Source organism: Phyllostomus hastatus, unplaced genomic scaffold, assembly GCF_019186645.2.
Source record: "Phyllostomus hastatus isolate PE091 unplaced genomic scaffold, TTU_PhHast_1.1 phas_scaffold_182, whole genome shotgun sequence".
Taxonomy (NCBI): domain Eukaryota; kingdom Metazoa; phylum Chordata; class Mammalia; order Chiroptera; family Phyllostomidae; genus Phyllostomus; species Phyllostomus hastatus.
In genome coordinates this window covers 7,691,941-7,714,454 of record NW_025334013.1, presented here as the reverse complement: position 1 = coordinate 7,714,454, position 22,514 = coordinate 7,691,941, and the positions used below count along the sequence as shown (strand labels likewise).

General features: G+C 45.4%; 1 protein-coding gene and 1 non-coding gene across 6 annotated transcripts in view; one reads left to right on the top strand and one right to left on the bottom strand.

Moving 5' to 3' along the window:
- The window catches only part of PRDM2 (PR/SET domain 2), a 111,432-nt gene that overhangs the window by 54,528 nt on the left and 34,390 nt on the right, over window positions 1-22,514 (bottom strand). For 4 of the 5 annotated variants that reach the window (XM_045858538.1, XM_045858539.1, XM_045858541.1 and 1 more), the window contains 2 exons: window positions 14,362-14,514; window positions 6,330-6,456 (listed from right to left, as the gene is read on the bottom strand). In XM_045858538.1, coding sequence (XP_045714494.1) covers window positions 6,330-6,456; window positions 14,362-14,514 — 280 coding nt within the window. Of the gene's footprint in view, window positions 1-5,894; window positions 6,202-6,329; window positions 6,457-14,361; window positions 14,515-22,514 lie in introns of those variants that run through there. The other variant, XM_045858543.1, reaches the window with a different exon arrangement.
- LOC123832399 lies at window positions 8,755-8,860 on the top strand. Its single transcript, XR_006788053.1, has one exon. It is a non-coding gene; the product is annotated as a U6 spliceosomal RNA (small nuclear RNA).

Here is a 22,514-nt window from a genome sequence, read left to right as displayed (position 1 = left end):
TATAACATAAGAATCAAAGGCACAAAGCAAAAATACTGACCAAATGATTTACCTAAATTTGGGGCAATTCAGTAGCAGCAGAATTAGGAAGTTTGAAATTCTGACTCTTACTGTCGGGAAAATATTAAAACTGTTCTGAGCTTTCAAAAACAGACCACGCAACTGCAGCAGCAAACCACCTGGCAGGCGACCATCAGGGACGGGACACCCAGCGCTCAGCAAGGACATCACTCAACTACAAGGCAGCAGAGCTACAAGAGGGGACGAGGAAACCCTTCACTCGGGTGTATGACAACAGTCTTGCAGCCACACAGCATTTGCGGCTGGGGTGGCATTTCCGCAGAAACACAGCCACCTCCAACTGCCCCCACCCCGCTCCAGCCCCTGCCAGCCAGAGCTATGGTGAGCACCTGTGAGGAGTGGACAGCGGGCCTGCCTACCACACCCCCAGGCTGCAGGCTCGAGACTGGTCTGCCACCACCCACGGGCACCACGGTCAGGCTTCTGCCCCTCAGCTCTGGCCAAGGAGCCTGGAAGAGCTGGGCGCTGCTATGCAAGGGGAGGAGAGCAAGCTCCACCCAGGCCCGCCTGTTCTCTGCATTTTATTAAACGTACCGCTAATTTTAACTTTCGATGGAACCCACGTCGTCATTTCTGCTGCTGCCCGCCACACGGGAAAGTGGACAGGCAGCTGCATTCTCTGGAGGAACGGGCATGGAACACCTGGGCTGGAGTTCCGATTGACATTCACTTGGACAAATTACCCCACCCCCCGCATTTCCACATCCTCGTCGGGGCTGGCACAAACCACAAAGGTGGTCTGGATGCCACAGAAGCCCAGGCCAACTTGAGTGCCCGTGGGAGAGAGAGCACGGCTCTAGGCAGCGACCAGCCAGCCTCAGGACCGTCCGGCAGCAGTGCCACACGCCTCTGCCCACGGCTGTGAGTCTCCATCAGAGCCTCCTGCTGCACCCATCGGCTTCTACTTGTTGTCTGGCAGTGTCCTGTGCCCTCAAGTCCGTGTGAGTTCTTCTTTCCCCACCTCGTGCACTGCTCTTGTCTTCCCCTCCTCCCTTTCCTTCTTGCAGGTCCTTCCCACTGCGCTTCACTCTGTGGCCACGAAGCAGCATCGCCTCCTCTCCCAAAAGGCTCCTGCGTGGCCCCTCCCTGTCCTGGACCCCATACACACCAACGGAAACACCCAGTGCAAGTCTGACCTGCCTCGAGCTGCAATAAAACGGTTAAGCTCCCCCCTGGGTAGCTGTGAGCCATCTCTCCAACGCTCCCTACCAACCCAGACCCCAAATGCAGTGCCTGGGGGAAGAGAAGCCAAGGTGTCTATTTGCAGCACTGGGTTTCATAACTCAGAAATACTTGTGTGAGTTACTAGGTGGCCCTCACTAGGCACCGTCCCAGCAATACATTTCCCAAAATGCTAGTAGTAACGCCCAAACTGTCCCTCTTCCTGGAGCTCTCAGCCCCTGAACTTGATGGATCCCACTCTGCATCATTCATGTCATGGCCTCCAAAAAGCCACTGCTGGCTACCCATCTGCAGTCACGCACACTTCACACACACTCACTCTAGTGACATTACGAAGACCTGTCCTGCGCATCTTGCTGGAAGATTCCCTCCCTCTCTAGAATGTCAGTTCCTTGAGAGCAGGGACCTAGAATTGCAGCACCCGGACTGCGTCCTGTCTGACACCATACGGCACTTGTTTGTTAAGTGACTGGGGGGAGACCACCCTCACACTCACAACTCTGGGGCCTGCTCCCGGTCCCCAGGGCTCCCCTGCTCCCCTCCCTGCTCTCTCTGTCCTGAGACGCCCCCATCCTGCCCCTCCGTCTAGATGAAGACGCCCCAGCCAGCCCAGCCCAGAGTTCCCCTTTCCTTCTCTCCACACCAATGGTCCTTTAGTGTAGCACTTAAAAAAATTAAAAAACATAAATAAAATGTAATAAAATAAACTACCTCAGACCGTTATCTTGTGGATCCCTTAACTCCCTAAAGTGATTATAAATTTTTATACGCTTCGTTGCCTTTGAAAAAAGAACTTCAAATATGTACAGTGTCAAAGAACTTGAGTGTTCGTCACAACACCAAGGTTTTTTATTCGAATGATTTTGATTATAGAGACAGATGAAGTATATTTCCTTTTTATGCGGATTATAATTTTTAACTGTTCTGTGGTGTCTAAAAGTCACCTAGATAAGTACTATAAACGAGCTGATACTCTCAGGGGCTATTTACAATTTTTATAAAGCTCCACCTGAACTGCTGAGTGACCTTAAGGACCTGTGCCCTCTGTCGTTCACTCCTGACTCTCGAACACGCTTCCTGTCCTCTTTACCGCTCCGCGATCAGCAACACCACCACCACCTGCTGCAAGTAACTCTCCCTTTCTAATTCCCTACTAATTTGCAGCAAATAGGAAAGTCAATAGATTAGAACTAGGCCTTCAAAAGAGTTGACCGGGCACAGGGGGAGGCTCTGCCTCGGGAAGGGAGGGGGAGAGACCCACCAAGTCTCCTGACCTCCCACGGGGGCTCCACAAACACCGGTGACCACTGGCTGATGGACTGAGCCACAAATTCGGCGGCTCCTCTGCAAGAAACACCTAAGTAGCTGGCCGCTGCATTCTGTCGGTGGCCCAAGCACCACGGACTCAGAGGCCACAAAGAGCTGCTCCGTTTTTATCTCATCTGCTCTGACAGCAGCCCTGTGGCGTTCCGGAGCACAAGGCCCATCCATGTGAGCACGAGGCGCCCACTTTCACAGCTATGAAAATGATGCCCCAGAGAGGGGACAGGATCTGCCCAGTCGCCTGCTAAAAACCGAGGGGCCCTGCATTCTTCATTCCTTCCATCAAACCCATTTGTATAAAGCCCCTGTTGTTTATTTAGAGTGAAATAAGTTCACATAGGGCTCTCATGGAGCCAAAAGAGGGGAGGGCAACAATACATTCTGCAATTATATTCTATCGGATTTGAAAAGAACATTTGCCAAAAAAAAAAAAAAAAAAGGTTTGCCCACAGTCATTGTTTATTGCTAACAAGTAAATTCAATATTTTATACTAACAAATAGGAGACTGAAGTGGAAAAAATGGTAAATGCACCCAAATTTGGCCCTTCTGCTACTTTACAGATTATAACCTCCCTATGGTTCAAATTAAAATAATCAGAAACACCCGACAATAAAAACCCTCCCTTCCTCTATACCTGAAAAGTTTAATCTGTCCCACCCGAGGGACTTCTCCTGTTCAAACATGTAAGAAGTCAGACTGAATTACAAAGCCGAGAATCCAAAGTTCTAGCTCAAAATGCCCAAGGTGTGCACGTCGCTGGCCTCTGGCAAACCGCACGCTCCCTGGTCAGAGACAATACACACTGTGTTCTCACAACACCGTGTTCCTTCCTTCACTACAGGTTTGTGTGGGTCTTTGTTTGCCAACCAACGAATATATTTATTGCAGGCCCAGTCCGTGCCAAGCATCTAGGCGCTTGATCAGCAGCTTATTGATTTAACGTTTGTCGCTGCACTACAGGTGCCGTGAGAAGAGTCACCGCTTCTTTTCCTCTCATCACTGCCCAGCACTACCTCGCAGAATGCCTGGCACGCGGCAGGGGCTTAACAAATATCAAGGACTGCGAGACAGAGACACAGGAGGAGAGGAAGGGACCCCCTTGGATGTAAACGAATTGGGACTTTTCACTGCCTGGAACTCGCCTCGTGACCCCCCCAGCAATCTGATGAATTCTGAAAGGCACCACATGCACGCACAGCTGTAGGCAGAGCAGCTGCCGTGCAAAGGAGCCGAGGCCCAGAACTGTGCAGAATTCAGCCCTTTGTTTCTGTCTGCCTGCCTCAGGGGGAAGTTGGGTCTACTGTCCATCTACCTGTCAGCCTGCGCGTCTTCAACATCTGGCCTTCAGAAATACTAAGTTAACACTGCTACTGCGTGACATGTATGTTGATTGACTCACTGACATCGCTAACTGAAAAGATATTAAAATGTCCAAGGTCACACACACAGAAAAGACCTGTATAGAACCAAGTTCATATAAAAAGTCCCCCATTTCAGGTCCTTCAAAGCTGTAAATTAGCTTTCACAGAGTACTTAATTTAAAAACAAAACAGCTTGACTCATTATTTAAACTCTCCAAATTTTAGGTCATAAAGTTCAAACATGACTTTTTACCAGTAAGCTGTTCAAAACAGACTAAGTTCCAATAGTGAGCTTCACTCAAGTATTTTAATTAAAACCTAAGATTCAGTGGGTTATATGTTGCTCAGAGTAGTTATAAAAATAATAGCAGGATAAAAAGAAATATGAACCACTTAACTCGACATAAAAACTCAGTAATTTACACAGGCATGAAAATGAACATGTGTAAGTTCATTAATCATTAATAAACAAAAAGTTTATTTTCAGTTCTTTTTCCCAAACTAAATGAATAGATTAAAAAATTAAGGAATTAAAAAGAAAAGCAAAAAGCAGTAAAATGTTTTAAATATGCATGCCAAAGTACGCCAAACAGAAAAGCCTTAGAGTGGTTTCCATTAACCTATAAATATGCTTCAATATATGAGCTAGTTATGCTTAGCAGAGGGGTAAACATTTTCCCTTCCTCCCAAACTCCAACCCCTGCAAATCACAACTCACCTGGAAAGGCTGGTGACATTTAGTTATAAACAAAATGAACACTAAATAAAGGAACAGGCTGAATTATGTGAACACTTTGTAAACAATTATGCACTAAGCCTAATGTCAACAAAACCTCAATACCCAGTTAAAACAGCAAAAGAGAGAGAGAGAGGAAGAAAAGAAAAGAGAAAAGAAAAGAAAAGAGAGAGAAAGTAGCAGCAGCAGCAGAAAAAAAAAACTGGGAATTTTCTAGACCCTGGTCATCTGATTCAGGGCAAAGTATTCAATGACCTAAAACAGCAACAAAATCACTTCGTCAAATAAAGAACAAGTAAGTACTTAGCAAAAGGCCCAAAACTGTTCCTTGGATGAGCTAGTTGTAGTCCTATGACACTGTGAAATACAAAAGAATATGTGACAGAAAAACCAAAAAGGAATTCTTGCCTACACTTTTAAGTACTATTTTTACATTTTTCCAAAATCAAGTTTATGTTGTGATTTTATTTGCAGTATCACTTCCACGGATTACTTCGCAATGTACTGAGTTAATAAGGAGTAACTCCTAGGTTCAAATAACTACAAAAATTTACTTAAGACTAAGGCAAGCAAAAAATAAAAAGTTTTATATTAGCAAGAAACTGCCATATTGTGCCCTGGAATACAGTCAAACTAGGCCCTACAAAAGATTCACAAACTCACATTAAAATTCTTCCTTAAAAAAAAAAAATCCCAACAACGTGTCAAAATGCCAGCTAGAAATATGATACATCCAACCCAACTATTTTCCTACCAGGATCCCCTCCCTTTACTAAGGGTGACTACGCTTTACCTTGGGTTGAAAATATCGTAAAACAAAACTCTTGGAGTTGAGTCAAAAGTGACAGAACAGCACGCTCTTCAACTTCCATTTTGTTAATGGCCTAATTTCAGGAAGATCTGCTGTGCTAAGACCTTAGCCTCCCCCTAAGAGTGTTGCAATGTTGCGTGGCGCGGCCTGGCCTTGGCGTGGAGTGGGATGGAGAAGAGTGGCCGGACCATCCCGGAGAGGAGCGCAGTGGCGTGGCCGAGGTGGGGGGAGCGCGGAGCAGTGCGGAGTGACGCCCAGTGACAGGGCCCGGCCTGTGTGGAGTAGTGACAGTCCCCGCCCGCCCGCCCGCACGGAGTTGCAGTGTACAGCCCAGAGCGGCCAGTTCTCTGCCCTCCGGGTAACGCGAGCTCATCAGCCACAGCGCGCCCGGCCCTTACCGCACAGTCCCGGGTGGACACAAGGGCACCGAATCTGCGGACCTGGAAATGTCACTGTAGGAACACATTTTTATGACGCGTTCGCTGGCAAATAGCACAAAAAACTAATATGCCCGGAGTGCACCGCTCTGAAGAGACGGGCTGCTGCTCGCGCCCGCAGGTCCAGCTATTTTGACGTCCGTGAGTGCAGTGACAACTAGCCCTCAGACCGCGCTGGGGTCCGCGCACTTTTTCACGCCCAGATTCCCAGCCCCAAGTTTAGAAAAGAGCCCAAGTGGCGTCCGGAGCCGTGATTCAGCAGCGGCCCGGGGGGAGGGGGACCAGATCACGCCGGCAGCCGGTCCGGAAAAGGTCACTGAGAGCTGCAGACTCCGCCCAAGCCCGGATCTGGCCAGCCCAGGAGCAGAGGGGGAACTGGCGGTGGCAGACTCCTACCTTTCCGGCTTTTCGGAGAGCTCCGCTTGCTCCGGGCGCTGGCTCGCTCTTCCTCAATCGCAGCTGCTATCTCGGGGTTGTCTTCCCCATTGTACCAGACCAGGAGCTCCTCGCCCGGCGCGATTGGCTGCAGAGAGAGAAGAGACAGGGCCCTGCCCAATCAGAGCGGTGGTTGTTGGTAGGGCGGGGGCGGGGCGGGGCTGCCAGACTTCGGCCAGCTAGGCAGGAAGGGTTCCTGCGGGCTGGGAGGCTGCGGGAAGGGACCCTCTGCTGGAAGGAGGACCTCACTTCCCGCAGCCTCCTCTCAGGGATCCGCAGGGCGGTCTAAGGATCTGACTAAACGAGATCGCTTTAAACTCAGAACTGCCATATGCTGCCGAATCTTACCGTTCAAAGCCTCACGACTACCCACGCAAAAGGAAAAACCAAACAAACAAACCCGGAACCATTTTGCCCACGAAATCTAGCTGATGAGACTTTTAAAGCACAATTAGAAAGGACCAGGAGGTTTGGGAGAGAAGTGCTGAAATCCAATTACCAGTTTACAGTTCAGATTCCAAGAGCAAGTTAAGCACGACAAGGAAGAACTATATGCCACTGCACATCTTAGAGTCGCCGCTAATTGTATCACGGGAAGGCTGCAAGCAGAGGGCACGCAAGCCTCCTGGCGGTATATGATCCATGCACGGGAACGACCTGCTCGCGCCCGCGGACAATTTACCGTCTTGCCCTCTGTACCACACACCGAGTTTACACGACAACTTAAATTCTCTTAACAAAGTTGGGGTTTCCCAGGGATATCAGTGTTCATCTCTGCCATCTCTCCAGTTCCAAGATAGTTCTACTCCACTCAAGAAATTTGAAATATGTACTTGGAAATCCTTAATAACATTAGCATTTAATTGTTTTAAATTTAGAAGGAAGTATGTAACAACACCTCACATGTATTATACTGCTAAAACATTAATCCTTAACAGCCATGTCTGCAGTGAGGACATACACCACCCACAATCTGATTACACCTAGAACTAGGCCCTGAAGAAAAAAAACACACCGAGTACAAAGATGACACTCCTAAACAGAATTTAAGGAAATGGCCTATTGGTTTCTCTCACCATGACTCAACTGTTCAAAAAGTTCCAACAGGATCTCACAGGTAACATCCCGCCTAAAGTCTAATGCATAAAATAAGAATCAATGAGTCCACACTAATATAAATGAATGAATGAATGAACGAACAAATGAATGCACAAGTAAAAAAATAAGGAAAGCTCTTCCTTAAAGCAGATCCCAGATAATCAATGAAGAAGAAATAATGGAGGCAGGTAGAAGAGGGTAAAGGAAGACAGTGATGGAAGGAGACAAGACTTTAGATGGTAAACAATACAACATACACATGGTGAATTAAAGAATTATACACTTGAAAACTATATTGCTTATTAACCAATGTAACCCCAATAAATTCATTTTAAAAAAACAATGGATTTAGAAAATCACAACTTGGCAATAATCACAGTAGTAACTGATTCAGGCAAAAATCATCAACAGATGCTAAAACTTAGTAAAAGTTTGAAGAGCAATAGAATTATTTGCATATAAGATGTCCTGAGTTAAAATAACCATTACAGATGCCTTTTGGCACCCTGATGAGCTCATCTGTTTCTGTGAAGAAACAGGCTTTTTATTTAAATAAACCATTTATGATTCCAAATGTATAGTTTTCTTCTCTATTTTTTATTGTTAAGTTACATATTCATGACACGGTGGTATCATAAAATACTGGAAATGATTAGAGTTCACAGAAATACATAAAGACTTAAATAAGCCAAAGTAAAAAGAACATGGGGAGGAGTGAGTAAAAAATGTATTCCCGACTTATTCCGAACCCAACCGCATAGGCACAACACTGGGGACGGACAGCACCGCACCCCTCCCAGGCGCTTCCTGGACACAGAGCCCGAGCTTCCGTGCTCGTCGCGCTGCAGTCCTCGGAGTGCCACTGTCCTAGCCACCGGGTGAGGTCTGGACCAACACAAACTCTTTACGCAGGTGGGCACCCTTCTGTCTGCCAAAACGAACAAGATAAAAACATACCAGAATGTGTTTTCACCTAAACATATTATAAAGTTTCTAAATGGCTAATGACCTCATGAATAACTAGATTAAAAAAATGTGATTTGTTAGCCATTGAATAATCTTCAAAACCGTTAGCAACTAAGGAAATCATTATCTTATTGGGCTATATACTTCCCAACTTCACACTGAAACAGCTATACAGATAACCGATCTTTATGAAGAAGAAAATAATATATCTTTTTAAATCAATGGTTGTTTGTTTCTGTAGTTTTTCTTTTTATAAGTCAAAACTTAAAAAAAATTATTTGTTCTTAAACACAGCAAGTATAAACCTGCAAAAAATAAATCCGTGTTCGCATCATCAGCACACGTACTAAAACTGAAAGAGTAAGTGAAGATTAGCATGGCCCCTGTGAAAGGATGACGTGCAAATTCGTGAAGCGTGCCACATTTTTGTCAATAGACGCTGAAAAGGCACCTGAGAGAACCCAGCACCCATTTATAACAGAAGCACTCAGCAGAGTGGGAACAGAAGGAGCACACCTCAACATAATAAAAAGCCATATACGAGCAACCTGCAGCCAACATTATACTCAATGGTCAAAAACTAAAAGCTTTTCCCCTTAAGATCAGGAACAAGACAAGGGTGTCTGCTTTCACCACTCTTATTCAAAATAGTACTGCAAATTCTAGCCACAGTGATCAGACAAGAAAAAGAAATAGAAGGCATCCAAATTGGGAAGAAGGAAGTAAAACTGTCATTATTTGCAGACAGCATATAGTACATGTAGAAAACCCTACAGTCTCTACCAAAAAACTACTCAACCTAATAAGTGAATTTGGCAAAAGAGCGGGATACAAAGTCAATATTCAGACATCAGTGGCATTTGTGTATACCAGCAATGAAATAATCAGAAAGAGAAACTAGAGAAAACGTCCCATTTACTCTAGCCACAAGAGAAATAAAGTAGCTACGAATACATTTAACCAAGGAAGTAAAAGACCTGTACTCGGAAAACTACAGAACACTAAAGAAAGAAAATAAGGAAGACACAAATAAATGGAAGCATACACTGTGTTCATGGAATGGAAGAATTAATATCATTAAAATGTCCACACTACCTAAAGGAATCTATTGATTCAACACAACTCCTATTAAAATACCCATGGCATATTTCACAGATATAGAACAATATTTCAAAAATGTATAGGGAACCAAAAGAGACCATGAATAGCCTCAGCAACCTTGAGAAGAACGAAGTAGGACAGAACCCAAACCCAATATCAGACTGTACTATAAGGCCACTGTAATCAGAACACTCTGGTACTGGCATAATCACACACACACATAGATCAATGCAACAGAACAGAGAACCCAGAAATAAACCCACGTTTCTATGGCCAGTTGATATTTGACAAAGGGGGCATGAGCATACACTGGAGTAAAGAAAGGCTCTTCAATAAGTGGTGTTGGGAGAACTGGACCGGTACATGCCAAAAAAAAAAAAAAAAAAAGGAAACTAGACCACCAACTTACACCATCCACTAGAATAAACTCAAAATGGATAAAAGACAAAAATAAGTCATGACACCATAAAAGTCCTAGAGGAAAACATAGGATACTTCAGATATCCTATGTGGTGATATTTTTGCTGATATATCTCTTAGAGCAAGGGAAATAAAGGAAAAAATAAACAAATGGGACTACATCAAACTAAAAAGTTTCTGCATGGCTAAAGAAACCATCATCAAAATGAAAAGGGAACTGACCATATGGGAGAACACATTTGCCAGTGAAACATCAGACAGGGTTTGATTTCCAAAATATATAAAGAACTCCTATGACTCAACACCAGAAAGACAAATAATCCAATTAAAAATGGGCAAACGACCTGAATAAACACTTCTCCAAGGAAGACATACAGATGGCCCATAAACATATGAAAAGATGCTCAGCATCACTAGCCATCAGAGAGATGCAAATTAAAACCACAGTAAGATATCGCCTCACACCTGTCAGAATGGTTGTCATTAATAAACCAACAAGGAACAAGTGCTGGCAAGGATGCGGAGAAAAGGGAACCCTAGTGCACTGCTGGTGGGACTGCAGACTGGTACAGCCACTGTGGAAAACAGTATGGAATTTTCTCAAAAAACTAAAAATGGAACTGCCTTTTGACCCAGCAATTCTGCTGCTAGGAATATACCCTAAGAATCCCGAATCGCCAATTTGAAATCACCAATTTGAATCACCAACTTATGCATCCCTATGTTCATAGCAGTACTGTTTACAATAGCCAAGTGCTGGAAGCATCCTACATGCCCATCAGTACATGAGTGGATCAAAAAACTGCGGTACATTCACACAATGGAACACTATGCAGCAGAAGGAAAGAAGGAACACCTACCTTTTGCAACAGCATGGATGGAACTGGAGAATATTATGCTAAGTGAAATAAGCCTGGCAGTGAAAGACAAATACCATATGATTTCACCTATAAGAGGAATCTAATGAACAAAATAAACAAATGAATAAAATAGAACCACAGGCATGGAAACATGGAACAGACTGAAAGTGACGGGGGTGGGGGGGAGGGGAGATAATGGTGGAAAGAAGGGGAAGGAACTAGACAAACAACGTGTGTGAATGACCCACGGACATGGACAACAGTGTGGGAACTAACTGTGGAAGTGGGGGTGGGATGGGCAGAAGGGGGCAAAGGGGGAAAAGTGGGGACAACTGTAACAGAATAACAGTTTAAAAAATAAGACAAAAAAATTAAAAAATCAAAAGTCCAAACAACCTCTTTTTCATACATTATATTTTGATGTTTAACAAAAAAATACACAGAAAGACTTTAAACATTCCCAGCTTTTCCTCTGGGTTCTGACAGGCCTTACATAACCAAGCATACTCTCTTCTCTAAACACCAACACATATGAACTTGAAATTCTAACAGACCGAATAGGCAGAGGCAAGAGTTCTAAAGATTTCTGACACTAGTTCAAAATAAAACCCTCCAGAATTAACAGGAACACAAAAAGCATGTTCATGCTTTCCCACCCACAATCTACTCCCCTATATGACCTTTTAAAAGTCACAGGCCAGAAGCCTGAACTCTCAAATGAGTGAACTGAACTGAAAACCAAAACCCACACTTCTTTCTCCCTTCTGAGCACCCACCGCACCTGGTGGGGCCCCTGCCCAACTTACCAGCCTCATTTACTCTTCCTCCCCTTGCTCCAGACACAATGGCCTTTGTTTCGGTCCTTATTTTAAAAAATCTAGCTTATTCCTACTTCAGTGTCTTTGCCTCTGTGGGGGCCTGTCTTCCCGGACTGCTCTTCCGGCAGAGATCTCTGGGTGGCTGCCGCGCACGGCAAGGGGGTTCCTTATGTCCTGTCTTCCCTGACCCACCAGAGCTTAAGCAGCCCTCCCCCTACCCAGTCCCATCACATCTGATGGTCTTCAAAGCACTTCTCACTATCTGAAATTAGTCTGACTGCTTCTTCACTTGCGTATTATCTGCCTCCTCCCCCATAAATAGGAAGTTCCATGAGACCCAAGATCTTATCTGTTCTGTTCACTACTACGGAAGAATACCTGGTACATTCTAGACAATAAATATTTGTTAAACTAATACAGAGAAGAATGAGTGGATAGCGGGCTAACAGTTAACTTCCAGAAATTTGAAATACTTTTTAATCGCATTACAAACAAAACCAGCACTGGGATTTTCCAACTACCTGGGTGATGGTTGAGAAGGTGACGCAGTGCCCAGAACATCAGATGTCATTTATTTACAAAATCTAACCCACAGAAAGCCTGATCTGTAGTCAGATAGTCACTAGCAAGAAACCCGAAAGGTCTCGAGCGTGCATGAGCAAATTGCAAAGGTCGGGAACAGGGTGTCTGCAGAGACCAGGACTGCGCCGCTGCAGACGGAGACGGGTAAAAACAGCAGCAGCAGGACGGCTGGTGGGCAACGAACGGTGAGTGCTGGCGTTGGACTGGGACACTTCACAGAACCCTACACATACCATCTTGTTGAGTCTTCACCACGACTGCAAGTATTATTTTTACTCTTACCTCCATTTTTACAGATGAAAAAACTAAGACAGTTTAATTTACTTCTCAGGGTCACACATCTGGAAGCCAAAACCTGCTCACAAGCAGCCAGCTACAGGCCCCACCCCAACCGCGACCCCACAATACCGCGCCAAAAACAGCACTTACCATTTACCTAGCACTTATTACGCACTAGAGCTCTACCTGTAATCACCGATGACGCCGCCATGATCACCCTATGAAGTCCATGCTATTATTATCTGAACCTTACTAATAACAAAACGGAGGCACAGAAAGGCGACTTGCCTAAAGTTACACCGCTAGTCAAGTTACAGTGACTTCCCTCGGGCCATGAGCAAGCCAGGATCTAATCCAGAAGTCAGGCTTCAGAGTTCACTCTCTTAAATTCTCTCTCTTGCTCCTCAAGGTGTCTCAGACTTGCTACGGAGACAAACAGTCTGATGAAGAAACTTCAAAGTGCCCTGGTATCTCCCCTGTGACCTCATTTCTACTCCCCTGCCCACGTCGGAGTCAACCCCTGCTGGCATTTCCTCCCCGACAGGACTCTGCCCCACCGACCCAGCCAGGTGCAACCCTCACTTCAAATACATCTGAGAGACACGATGAATTCCTGAACCTAATTTCAAATTCCAGTATAACAAAATTGTACAGTTACACCTGCACACCTCTACTAGAAAACCGTGCTATTACAACACAGAAGAAAGAAAAGAGAAAGAAGTTGCAGAAGTTTTAAATGAGAAAATGTAGTTCCTACAGGGATTGGAAGCAAGGATGTGGGTACATATGAGGCAGAAGGCAAGTCCAATCGGCTAAAGGTGGCAGGAAAATTAGGCAGGTATATGCTCACTGGACTTCCAGAGGCCCTAGTGTACCAGACAGGCAAAACCCAGCAAGCCGCAATGCTGCCAATCATCCTAAACGCCTGCTCAACTAGTTTTCGACTCCACAGGAAGAATTATCATGGACTTTTAAAAAATCCATGACATTTAAAAAAATATTTTATTTACTTATTTTTAGAGAGAGGGGAAGGGAGAGAGATAAAAAGGAGAGAAACATCAATGTGTGGTTGCCTCTCATGCATCCCCCACTGGGGACCTGGCCTGTAACCCAGGCACATGCCCTGACTAGGAATCGAACCGGAGACCCTTTGGTTCACAGGCCGGCACTTAAACCACTTAGCCACACCAGGCAAGGCCAATCCATGACATTTTTAATGAAAGTAAGCGAATAAAGAGAAATCTGCCTTCAGCAGTTTTAGCAAATGCATCTATTTCAAAAAGCCGCAATCATCTACCTTCAGAGCCTCAGGACGCCGCCTTCCAGAACATGTCTGTGCACAGTGAGCACAGATTTGCCTTCGGAGAAGACGTGACAAGGGAGCAGAGAGGGGCCTGCGTAGTGCAGAAACGCAGCCACGCTCAACGCTTCCTAACACTAACTTCCCCGAATATACTGAGTGACCTCTGACCTCACTGCAAACCCTACAAAAGGACTGTCCGACTCCGTGCGTCTCACCAACGAACCACCGTAGCTATGGACAGTTTCTTGCAGCTGACTAAATCTGCCCATCAGACAGTTCCTAATGCATTTGTCATCTTAGGAGGAGGAAGCAGCTGCCAGATGCTTAACTCATGAGCATCTACAAAGGTGCGATACGTGATTACTTAACAGACCTTCGTGCTTTCTTGCCCTGATGCACGCACATGCAGGGGCGGCGACTGGCCAGGTCAACCACAGACTGTGACGTGCCTACCGCTGTCAGAAGCGATCCTTTCAAGGCCTGCAAAGCTATTACGGTCAGTCACAACTAAGGACAATATTTGCAAAATAGAGCAAACAACAGCAGACCGGTTCTGACACTCTTACCTTTAGAGTTTTATAGTAGATGGCCCTGTTGATCTCCAGGGGAAATAAATTCTGCTCTTCTCCTGAGCACGCCCAGTTCACATACCGCAGCCAGTTCCCCTTCTCTGGGTCGGTGGCGTCAATGCACATCCATCCCAAATTTGGGTAATATACCTTGGAAGGGGAAAGAAAACGCCTTTGTTAAAATGGCGGTAACTTTACAATGTTTCCATTTTCAACCTTTAAGACAGTTCTTTTTCATTATATGTAAAAACACCATAAAGCAGTTCACAGAAACAAAATAAATAAGCAACAGGGGAAAGAAAAATAAAAGATGGAAACTGAGATCCCAAACTGTGCATTCCTCTTTAGTTATTTCTCTATCTGGGCTTGTGTGAGTGATTTTCTCCTCAACTTCAAGAGCTGCAGTAAATAAATACGCTGGTGACCTCCAAATGCTCCACAAAGATGTTCATGAAGACGAGCGACAGCTCTGCTCCCTGAAGACAGAGCTGGAAGAGGGAGTTGGCAGCAACCCCCCCCCCCGCCCCGAGCCCGCTGATTGCTGTGCGTGTCACCCAGTCCCACGGGCTCCGTACCTGGACAGGTCCCTTCCCTTCGGGGCTAATAGGAACTGCAGTGGGTAAACAGGCAGTGTGACCCTCCACGTGCATGACGGGATGTGATGCTTTTGCCAATGCGGTTGACCTTTAAACCCTCCCCTACCCAGGGCACCTGTCACGACTGAGGCGCTACGGAAATGGAACATCCTCTGGGGAACACCCGTGTCCCTCCAACACAAGACCCCCCCCGCTTCAGGGGTCACATCAAATGCGCTCTCGCAAGAGGCTTTCCCTGATCATCCATCCAGCCGCAGCCAGTTCCTTCTCCCAGGTGCTTCTAGCGCTTAACAATCCTCCCTTTTAGAGAAAATCTACTTAGCAATTATTTTTAACTTTCTCTTTGTACATACATATTTACATACATACATGTTTTACTTTCCCAAAACTAGACGGTAAAAGTCTTGATCAGGCACTAAAATAAAATTACATAATCAACTGGTGACAGACTTGTCAAACACAAAACAAAGAAAATGAGTCTCTTAGTTTCTCTTAAGAAAGAAAGAAAAAAAGAACCTCGATGCTTCCATTTCTGCCCTGCACATACACAGCCGAGACTCCCGCCACCCATTTCTTCTTGTCGCCCCCACCCACACAAAACTCTCTTCTCCACCCGCAGCCCTCCTCCCGAACAAGGCGAGCAGCTCCGCCCTCCAGCAGGCCTGCGTCTCACTAGTGGGCACTCACCGGACCTCCCTTCCCTTGGGAGTCAGGTGTCGGGCATCCTGCTGCTTGCTTCCCATATGATCTCATTCAGCCCTATGCAGCAGATTCCTTATTATCCTTTTATAGCACGTCAACACTGAGGATCGAAAGTTAAGCAGTTCTCCCAAAGCTGCCCAAATAACTAGTAGCAAAGACGGACTTAACCCCAGATCCGCTTGACCCCTGCTCATCCGTCTGTTCCCTGACCACCCTGGTTAAAACTGCAGATCCTCCTCTTCCCATCAGCAGCCCAGCCAGCCCCTCCACTCACTTTCCTTCACGGCGCTTACACTCTTTCAAAGTACGGGGTCATCTACTTACCTTACTCAGCGCCCGTCCCCCCACAGCAGAGTACCAGCTCCCGAAGCAGAAGGCATTTTTTGGCCTTTCCCTACCCTGCAGTACCCACCCTACCTTGACCAGTGCCTGGCAAAGAGCAGGCTCTCAATAAATAACTATGAGGTGGATGAAAGGACAGCATTACATACAAATGTGTGACTGCCACCACTTACTGAGCACCTACTCCGTGACAGGAACCATGCTAGAAGGAGCTTTGCAGCTGGTTTATTTAACCACCGTAGGTGCCAAGGGGGTTCATCTCACTGTCCTACAGTACCCCACTCAGTAGATTCAGAAACTGGTTGTTTACTAAAACGCCCACCCACACCATTCTAAAGACAGGCGGCCACGCCACACGCGCACTCCTCTCCATTCAACACGAAGAGAAAGAGTTGCCCCCAAATGGCATGTTATGAAGAGACAGCATTCCAGTGCAAAACTGAACGTTAAAACTTTACACACCAAAATATTATAGCCTGCTTGACTTAAAAATGTTTGAGAGACATTTCTATCATGTTCGTCAGCATGATAAAATAAGGAAAATTGGTCTTTTAACATTGTCTGTCTTTAACATTTAACAAAAGCATTAGTTACTTATTACTAAATTCAGGGTAAAAGTTTGTTTCTGTTTCATTGATATTAGAGAGAGAGGGCAAAAGGCAGGGAGGGAGGGAGAGAGGAGGGAGAGGGGAGAGAGGAGGGAGGGAAACCGGAACTTCCTGGCTCCCAGGTCAACACAAACCTGTGCAAATAGCAAGCTGTGCTACTTGAGTGAACTCTTTATATGTAGCTCACTTTGGTCCAAAAGGGACTAAGGCATCTGCTAGGTCACACTTAAACTAAAATACTTAAGTTTATAGAAAAAAATGAGCATTTCCGTTTTTTAAAATGTGCAAACAAGTAACTCACAAAGAAATACACATGGTCCAAACCCTGCGAAGATAAAAATTAAATTTAAATAATAATAATCAAAAATAACTTCAAATTAAATAGTTTTCTCCTATCAAACTGGTGAAAATTGTTTCTTAAGGACAATGCTGATCAAAGAATAAACTGGAATCACTTTTTCAGGTGGAATTTAGCAGTACCTGACAAAAACAGAAACAGAAACACCCTAACTAACAGGCACACGCACGCTAACACCTGTAGGGCCGTATGCCTGTGAGATCACAGGGCAGGGAGTCGAGGTGTCTGCACAGAGACATGCGTGCGCAGCAGCGAGGTTCACTGCAGACCGTGTCCAGGTCACTCCTACGTGGAGAACTCCACGGGCCAGGTCACTGCGCTAACACGTGCACATAGCAGGACACTAAACAAGTGTTAAACAGTCTACTGCAAGGGGGCTCAATGGCAATGGAAAACAATACAATGAAGATTCAATGAAAAGTAACATAAAACAGAAAATAGATTTTTAAAAAAGCACTACTGCATAAATGATTAACTGGCTCATGTGAAAACTTATTTGCTGTTAGATAGTTCTACATTCCTTAAGAATTCTTCCAATAAGCACACAATATTTCTATTACTAGAAGAACACAAAGATAATCAGAAGTTATGGAAATATACTATTTGTATAAAACACAGTCACAATACATTGATGATTGAATAAAGCGATTTACAGAAAGTATGGCTTATATGATACCATTTTTGCTTTAGACATGTGAATGTATATGAAAAAAAAATAATCTGAAACCGAAGTAAAAATGTTAACGATGGTTTTCTCTGAACAGTGAGATTACTCCTTTTTTTCCTTTTGTTTATCTAAATTTTCTACTTTGTCTCCATAGATCTAAGTATAATCTCCAAGTAAACAAGGGAAGAGGGTGAGGAGAGCAAGTTAACCTTCTGAACGAAAACCTAAGTTTGAATGAAGGCAGTGGAGGTCTGCTCCCTGAGAAGCTAAGCCCCTCCCCTCCCCTCCCCGCCCTTCCCCTCCCATCACCACACACACGCATTTAAAATACCAGGTAGCTTTCTTGTTCTTATTGGGAGTCTAAGCCTACAAGTATGAACTGCAATAAAAATGTGTTTATATACAATTTACTATCTCAGCTGGTCAAACCTCAGTTTCCAATTAATTTCAGTAGCTGACACACAAAACCTAGTCTCTAAAAAGTGAAAGAATTTTGTGTAATGTAAGCTACAAATTACAAGGCTGCAAAAGTGCCATCACACCACTAGGCTGGGGTAGTGGAGAGACCCTGGAGACCAACCAGAATCCCTCTCTTCAAAGACAACGAGAAGGCAGGTGAAACTCCCGCCCCCGGGCTCAACAGAAGATACACAGCAAATCTATTTCCACATCTTTACGATAACCAAGAAAGAAATACTCAGCTGACTTGATCCAAAGGAGGACTATTTCCACGTAATCAATAGTTTTTTGCATTCAAATTTATAAAACGGTCCCTTTTAACAAAGCAAGAGCAGCCAACCACACACCAGGTGTTATGAAACCATGCTGACAAGGCACCTCTCAGACGGGAACCCTCTACTGAGAGAGAAAGACCCGAGGGAAGGGAAGCACCTCCACGTCAAGCACTGGTCCAGGAGATGCTGCTGGATGTGCTACTTCACCATGTCGGCCTCCACGAGAGCCCTGCACGATGTCACTAACCCCCTATACACGAGGGCACCGAGGGAGGCCAGTCGTACTACCAGCACGCTCACGTCACTGGGTCAGAGCCGGGACCCCACGCCGGCCCCCTTCCTCACGCCTGCTTTTCTACGCTGCCTCTCTCCGGCGCCTCCTCCCACCCTCAGCCCTTCCCAGGTTACCAGGCCGGACCTCCTTTCTGCCCCTACCATCAAACATGAGTGTTGATTCTGTCAAACAGAACATAATTTCCAGACCACCCAACTTCCACTCAACTTAATCCAGTCGTTTCCAAACAGTCATAAAATGACCTAGACTGAAAATGTAGTGCCCACTCCAACTTAAAAACACATTCAAAAGTAAATACTCAAGACATACAGAAGAAGGACTGCAAAGAACCACCCAAGTGTAAAGCACGGTGTCCTTAGGGGTGGTGATGAGGGTTTTAACTTACACCCTTCCTCGCTGTTTACATGTCCTATTGTATATATAAATTCAAGTTTGTAAAATAAAAAAACAATTCTCATTCAATTCGTGCAAACATACCATCATCTGAATCCTAAACTGTCTGCCTGTGAGGAGGTCCTTACCCGGTCTCTCTGCGGGAACCAATTTGCTCGGCCAAAACCACGCCCAGGAATTAAGACACCCCTTCCCACCGTAGAGCCCCAGGCTGAGGGCCGCCCCCCTCATCCTGACCAGCCCTGGAGGGTTAGAGCCTTAGAGCCTTAGAGCCCCCAGTACCGGCTGCAGACGCCCCTCCCCTCCTGCGGCTCTAACACGTCTGTTCCGGGGGGCAGGCCCTGTCCTGGGTGAGGTCCCAGCTCCACCGCAGCAGCTCCAGTTTGTCCTATGGTCTGAGGCTCCTTCTCACCCTGATTTCTCTGGGGCCCTGGCTTGCTGGACGTCCCACAATACGATCTACACACCATTTCCCACTTTCCCTGTCTGCTCCTGGAGGCGGACGACACCTAATCACACCCCCACCTGTTTAGACAGTCACAAGGGCTGTGAAAGGAGGCGAGACAGGAGGTCCGCACAGCCCGCAGGGCATTCTCCCCCAGTGCGTTTCCAGGAGCGAGGAACTCGGACAGCACGCAGAGGGCAATTTCAGGGTTCCTCTACCACCAGTAATCTTATTTTTTTGGTTCAAAATATAGCTGATACATTAGAAGAGAAAATATTCTAAGTGAAAATGAAACACTGGTAATCTTTTAAGAAGGAGGCAACTGTCAAAAAATGTTTCTATCCTCTACGTGGTAATTCAAGTGTTTTTCTTCAATGTTCAGATTCCATTAATGTTTTGAGCTAGCAACATCCATGTCAAGTAATTTCATGTACACCATCCAATCTGTAGCCCAACAGTTCTGTGAGGGGGCGTGCACTACCCTCATTTAAAAGTGACAACAAAAAAATTCTTCAACAACATTACGTTAAGGTCTTCTCGTTAGACAGACAAAACTTCCCTATCAATTTTAGCTGCAATGCAATAGTGCGCTTTCCCTCCAGCCTCCTGACTCAAAACGTGCTGCCGGAATGAATAACGTGCAAACAGACATGGTGAACTACCAGTTTCATCTATGACAATGGGGAAAGCCTACTTAAAAGTTTAACGATATCCAGTTTTAAAAAGCTGGAGAGAAATAGGCACTTGGGACATTTACGTAAATCAGTACAATCCTTCTAGAGGTCTGTTAAAGAAAATTTACCAAAGATGAAAATGTACAATGTAGTTTTTTACTTAACAATTGTATTTTTAGGAATTTATCTTCAGAAGATAAGTCAGCCAAGACTTACCTTCTATACTTGCTTGACTTCAGCTAAGTCAGCAAACATGTCTAGTGAGTTTCATACTTTAAAGAATTGTTAATACCATGAAATAATTAAAACTATTGAAATGTTCAACTGGTTAAACAGTGGAAGGTACAACAGAATTCTAAGCAGTGTAAGAAATAATGATGTAGCCCTGGCCTGTGTGGCTCAGTTGGTTAGAGCGTAGTCCCATAACCAAAAGGTTGTGGGTTCGATTTACAGTCAGGGCACATACCTAGGCTGTGGGTTCAATCCCTGCTCCAGGTGCATACGGAAACAACCAATCGATGCTTCTCTCTCGCATCGATGTTTCTTCTGCCCCTTCCACTCTCCCTTCCTCTCTCTCTAAAAGCAATGAAAAAACGTCCGCAGGTAAGGATAAAAAATTTCTTTAAGAAAGGACATGCAAGTAAAACCACAAGAATGTTAGAAAGAAATGATGTTCAAGTAAAAACACAAAAGCATTAGAATGCACGACCCCAAGAGTGAACGAACCCTCATGTACACTACGGACTAAGTGATAATGTCAATGCAGGCCCATCGACACAACGAACGCAGCGCCACTCCGGTTCAGGGGGTTGGCGGTGGGGAGGGAGCCTGTGTGTGTGCACGGGGGTGCGCTTTAAAGGAACTCTCTGTACTTTCTGCTCGACACTGCTGTGAATCTGAAAGTGCTCTAAAAAAGTTAAGTATTTTTTAAAGACATTAAAAACAATTCACATGCAAGCAATCCAAACCTTTTGTTCATCAGAAGCAATCTGAGCCCCACAGAGGTGAACCTGAGGGGCTCCGTCAGAAGCTGTGTCAGAGGACTGCAGACGGCTGGGCAGCTGTGGCAAAGGCAGGGGAAGCGTTCCTTACGGGACCACAGCACTTCAGGGGGCTGGCAGTTCCCCGCCAGAAGCTGAGCAAAGAATGCTCTCCTCTCTGCAGAACCTGACTGTTTTCTGCATTTACCCTGAGAATACTCTATTGTTGGGAACCGACCTGCCTGGTATCAGAAGCTGTAACCCCCCACCAAGGCTAAGGCTGAGGGAATGACCTTGGACCATAAGCCAGCAAGGAGACAAAAGCTTATCTCCCTGGCAGGAGCACCACTTCTGCTCCTTTTACTTCACCCTGCCTGGCCCCCAACGTTTGGTCGGTTAGCCAATGACAAGTAAGATTCCCGAAGGGGGGAACAACCTAAGACAGGCACGCTCATGCGGGAGGCTCCCAAGGAAGGACTTTGGGGGCTACAGCAAAAGGGGGTGATGGACCCCTGCCCCTCGGCTTTGACAAAACCTGAGTCCTCCTTGTCTGCAAGAAAATCTCCTAACCTCTTGGCTGCCTTACTTCCCTTGCTCCACCTAAGCCTAAAACAATGACAGAGGGTGGTGCAGCCCTGTGCTGGAAAGGGCGGGTTCCCCTGGTGATCAGGCCTCAGAAAGAACATGTAAAATCCTGTGAAACATGCTTTGTTTAGAATGCTCTCAATGAAATGATAAGGGTCCAAGCAAAAAGTAAGTTTCTTCCTCAAAGTTTTATGGCTCTTTAGCTATCTGACCCTGACTCAAATAGGCCCTCAGAGTTCTTTGTTATCTATTATTTGATCGTGACTTCCTGGCAATGATTAATGAGCTTTACCTGAATTCCTGGGTAAATGAACCCAATAAAAGCCTGCTCCGGAAGAATGGGGCGCTCTCCCCTAGAGAGAGTGGCCGTTTCGTACCTATTTCCCCACAGGACCCGGTTGTCCATGTGTATGTTTTTTGTCGTGTTTCGACGAGCATCCGAGCCACGATGGATACTGCTGGCCTGGTATCCGTCTCACTCTATTGTTTTTCTCCTGTTATTTCTGACGTAATAAAATGTTTTCAGTGAAAGCTTAGAGGACTTAGTATCGTGCTAAATAATCAAGGGCTCAAGAAAAGCAATTTACAAGTGTCTTTGCTTAGCTTTAAAATAGGAGTTCTGACTAGGCTGGTGTGGCTCAGTGGATTGAGCACCAGCCTGAGAACCAAAGGGTCGCCAGTTCAATTCCTAGTCAGGGTACATGCCTGGGTTGTGGGCCAGGTTCCCAGTAGGGGGCATTTGAGAAGCAACCACACATTGATGTTTCTCAA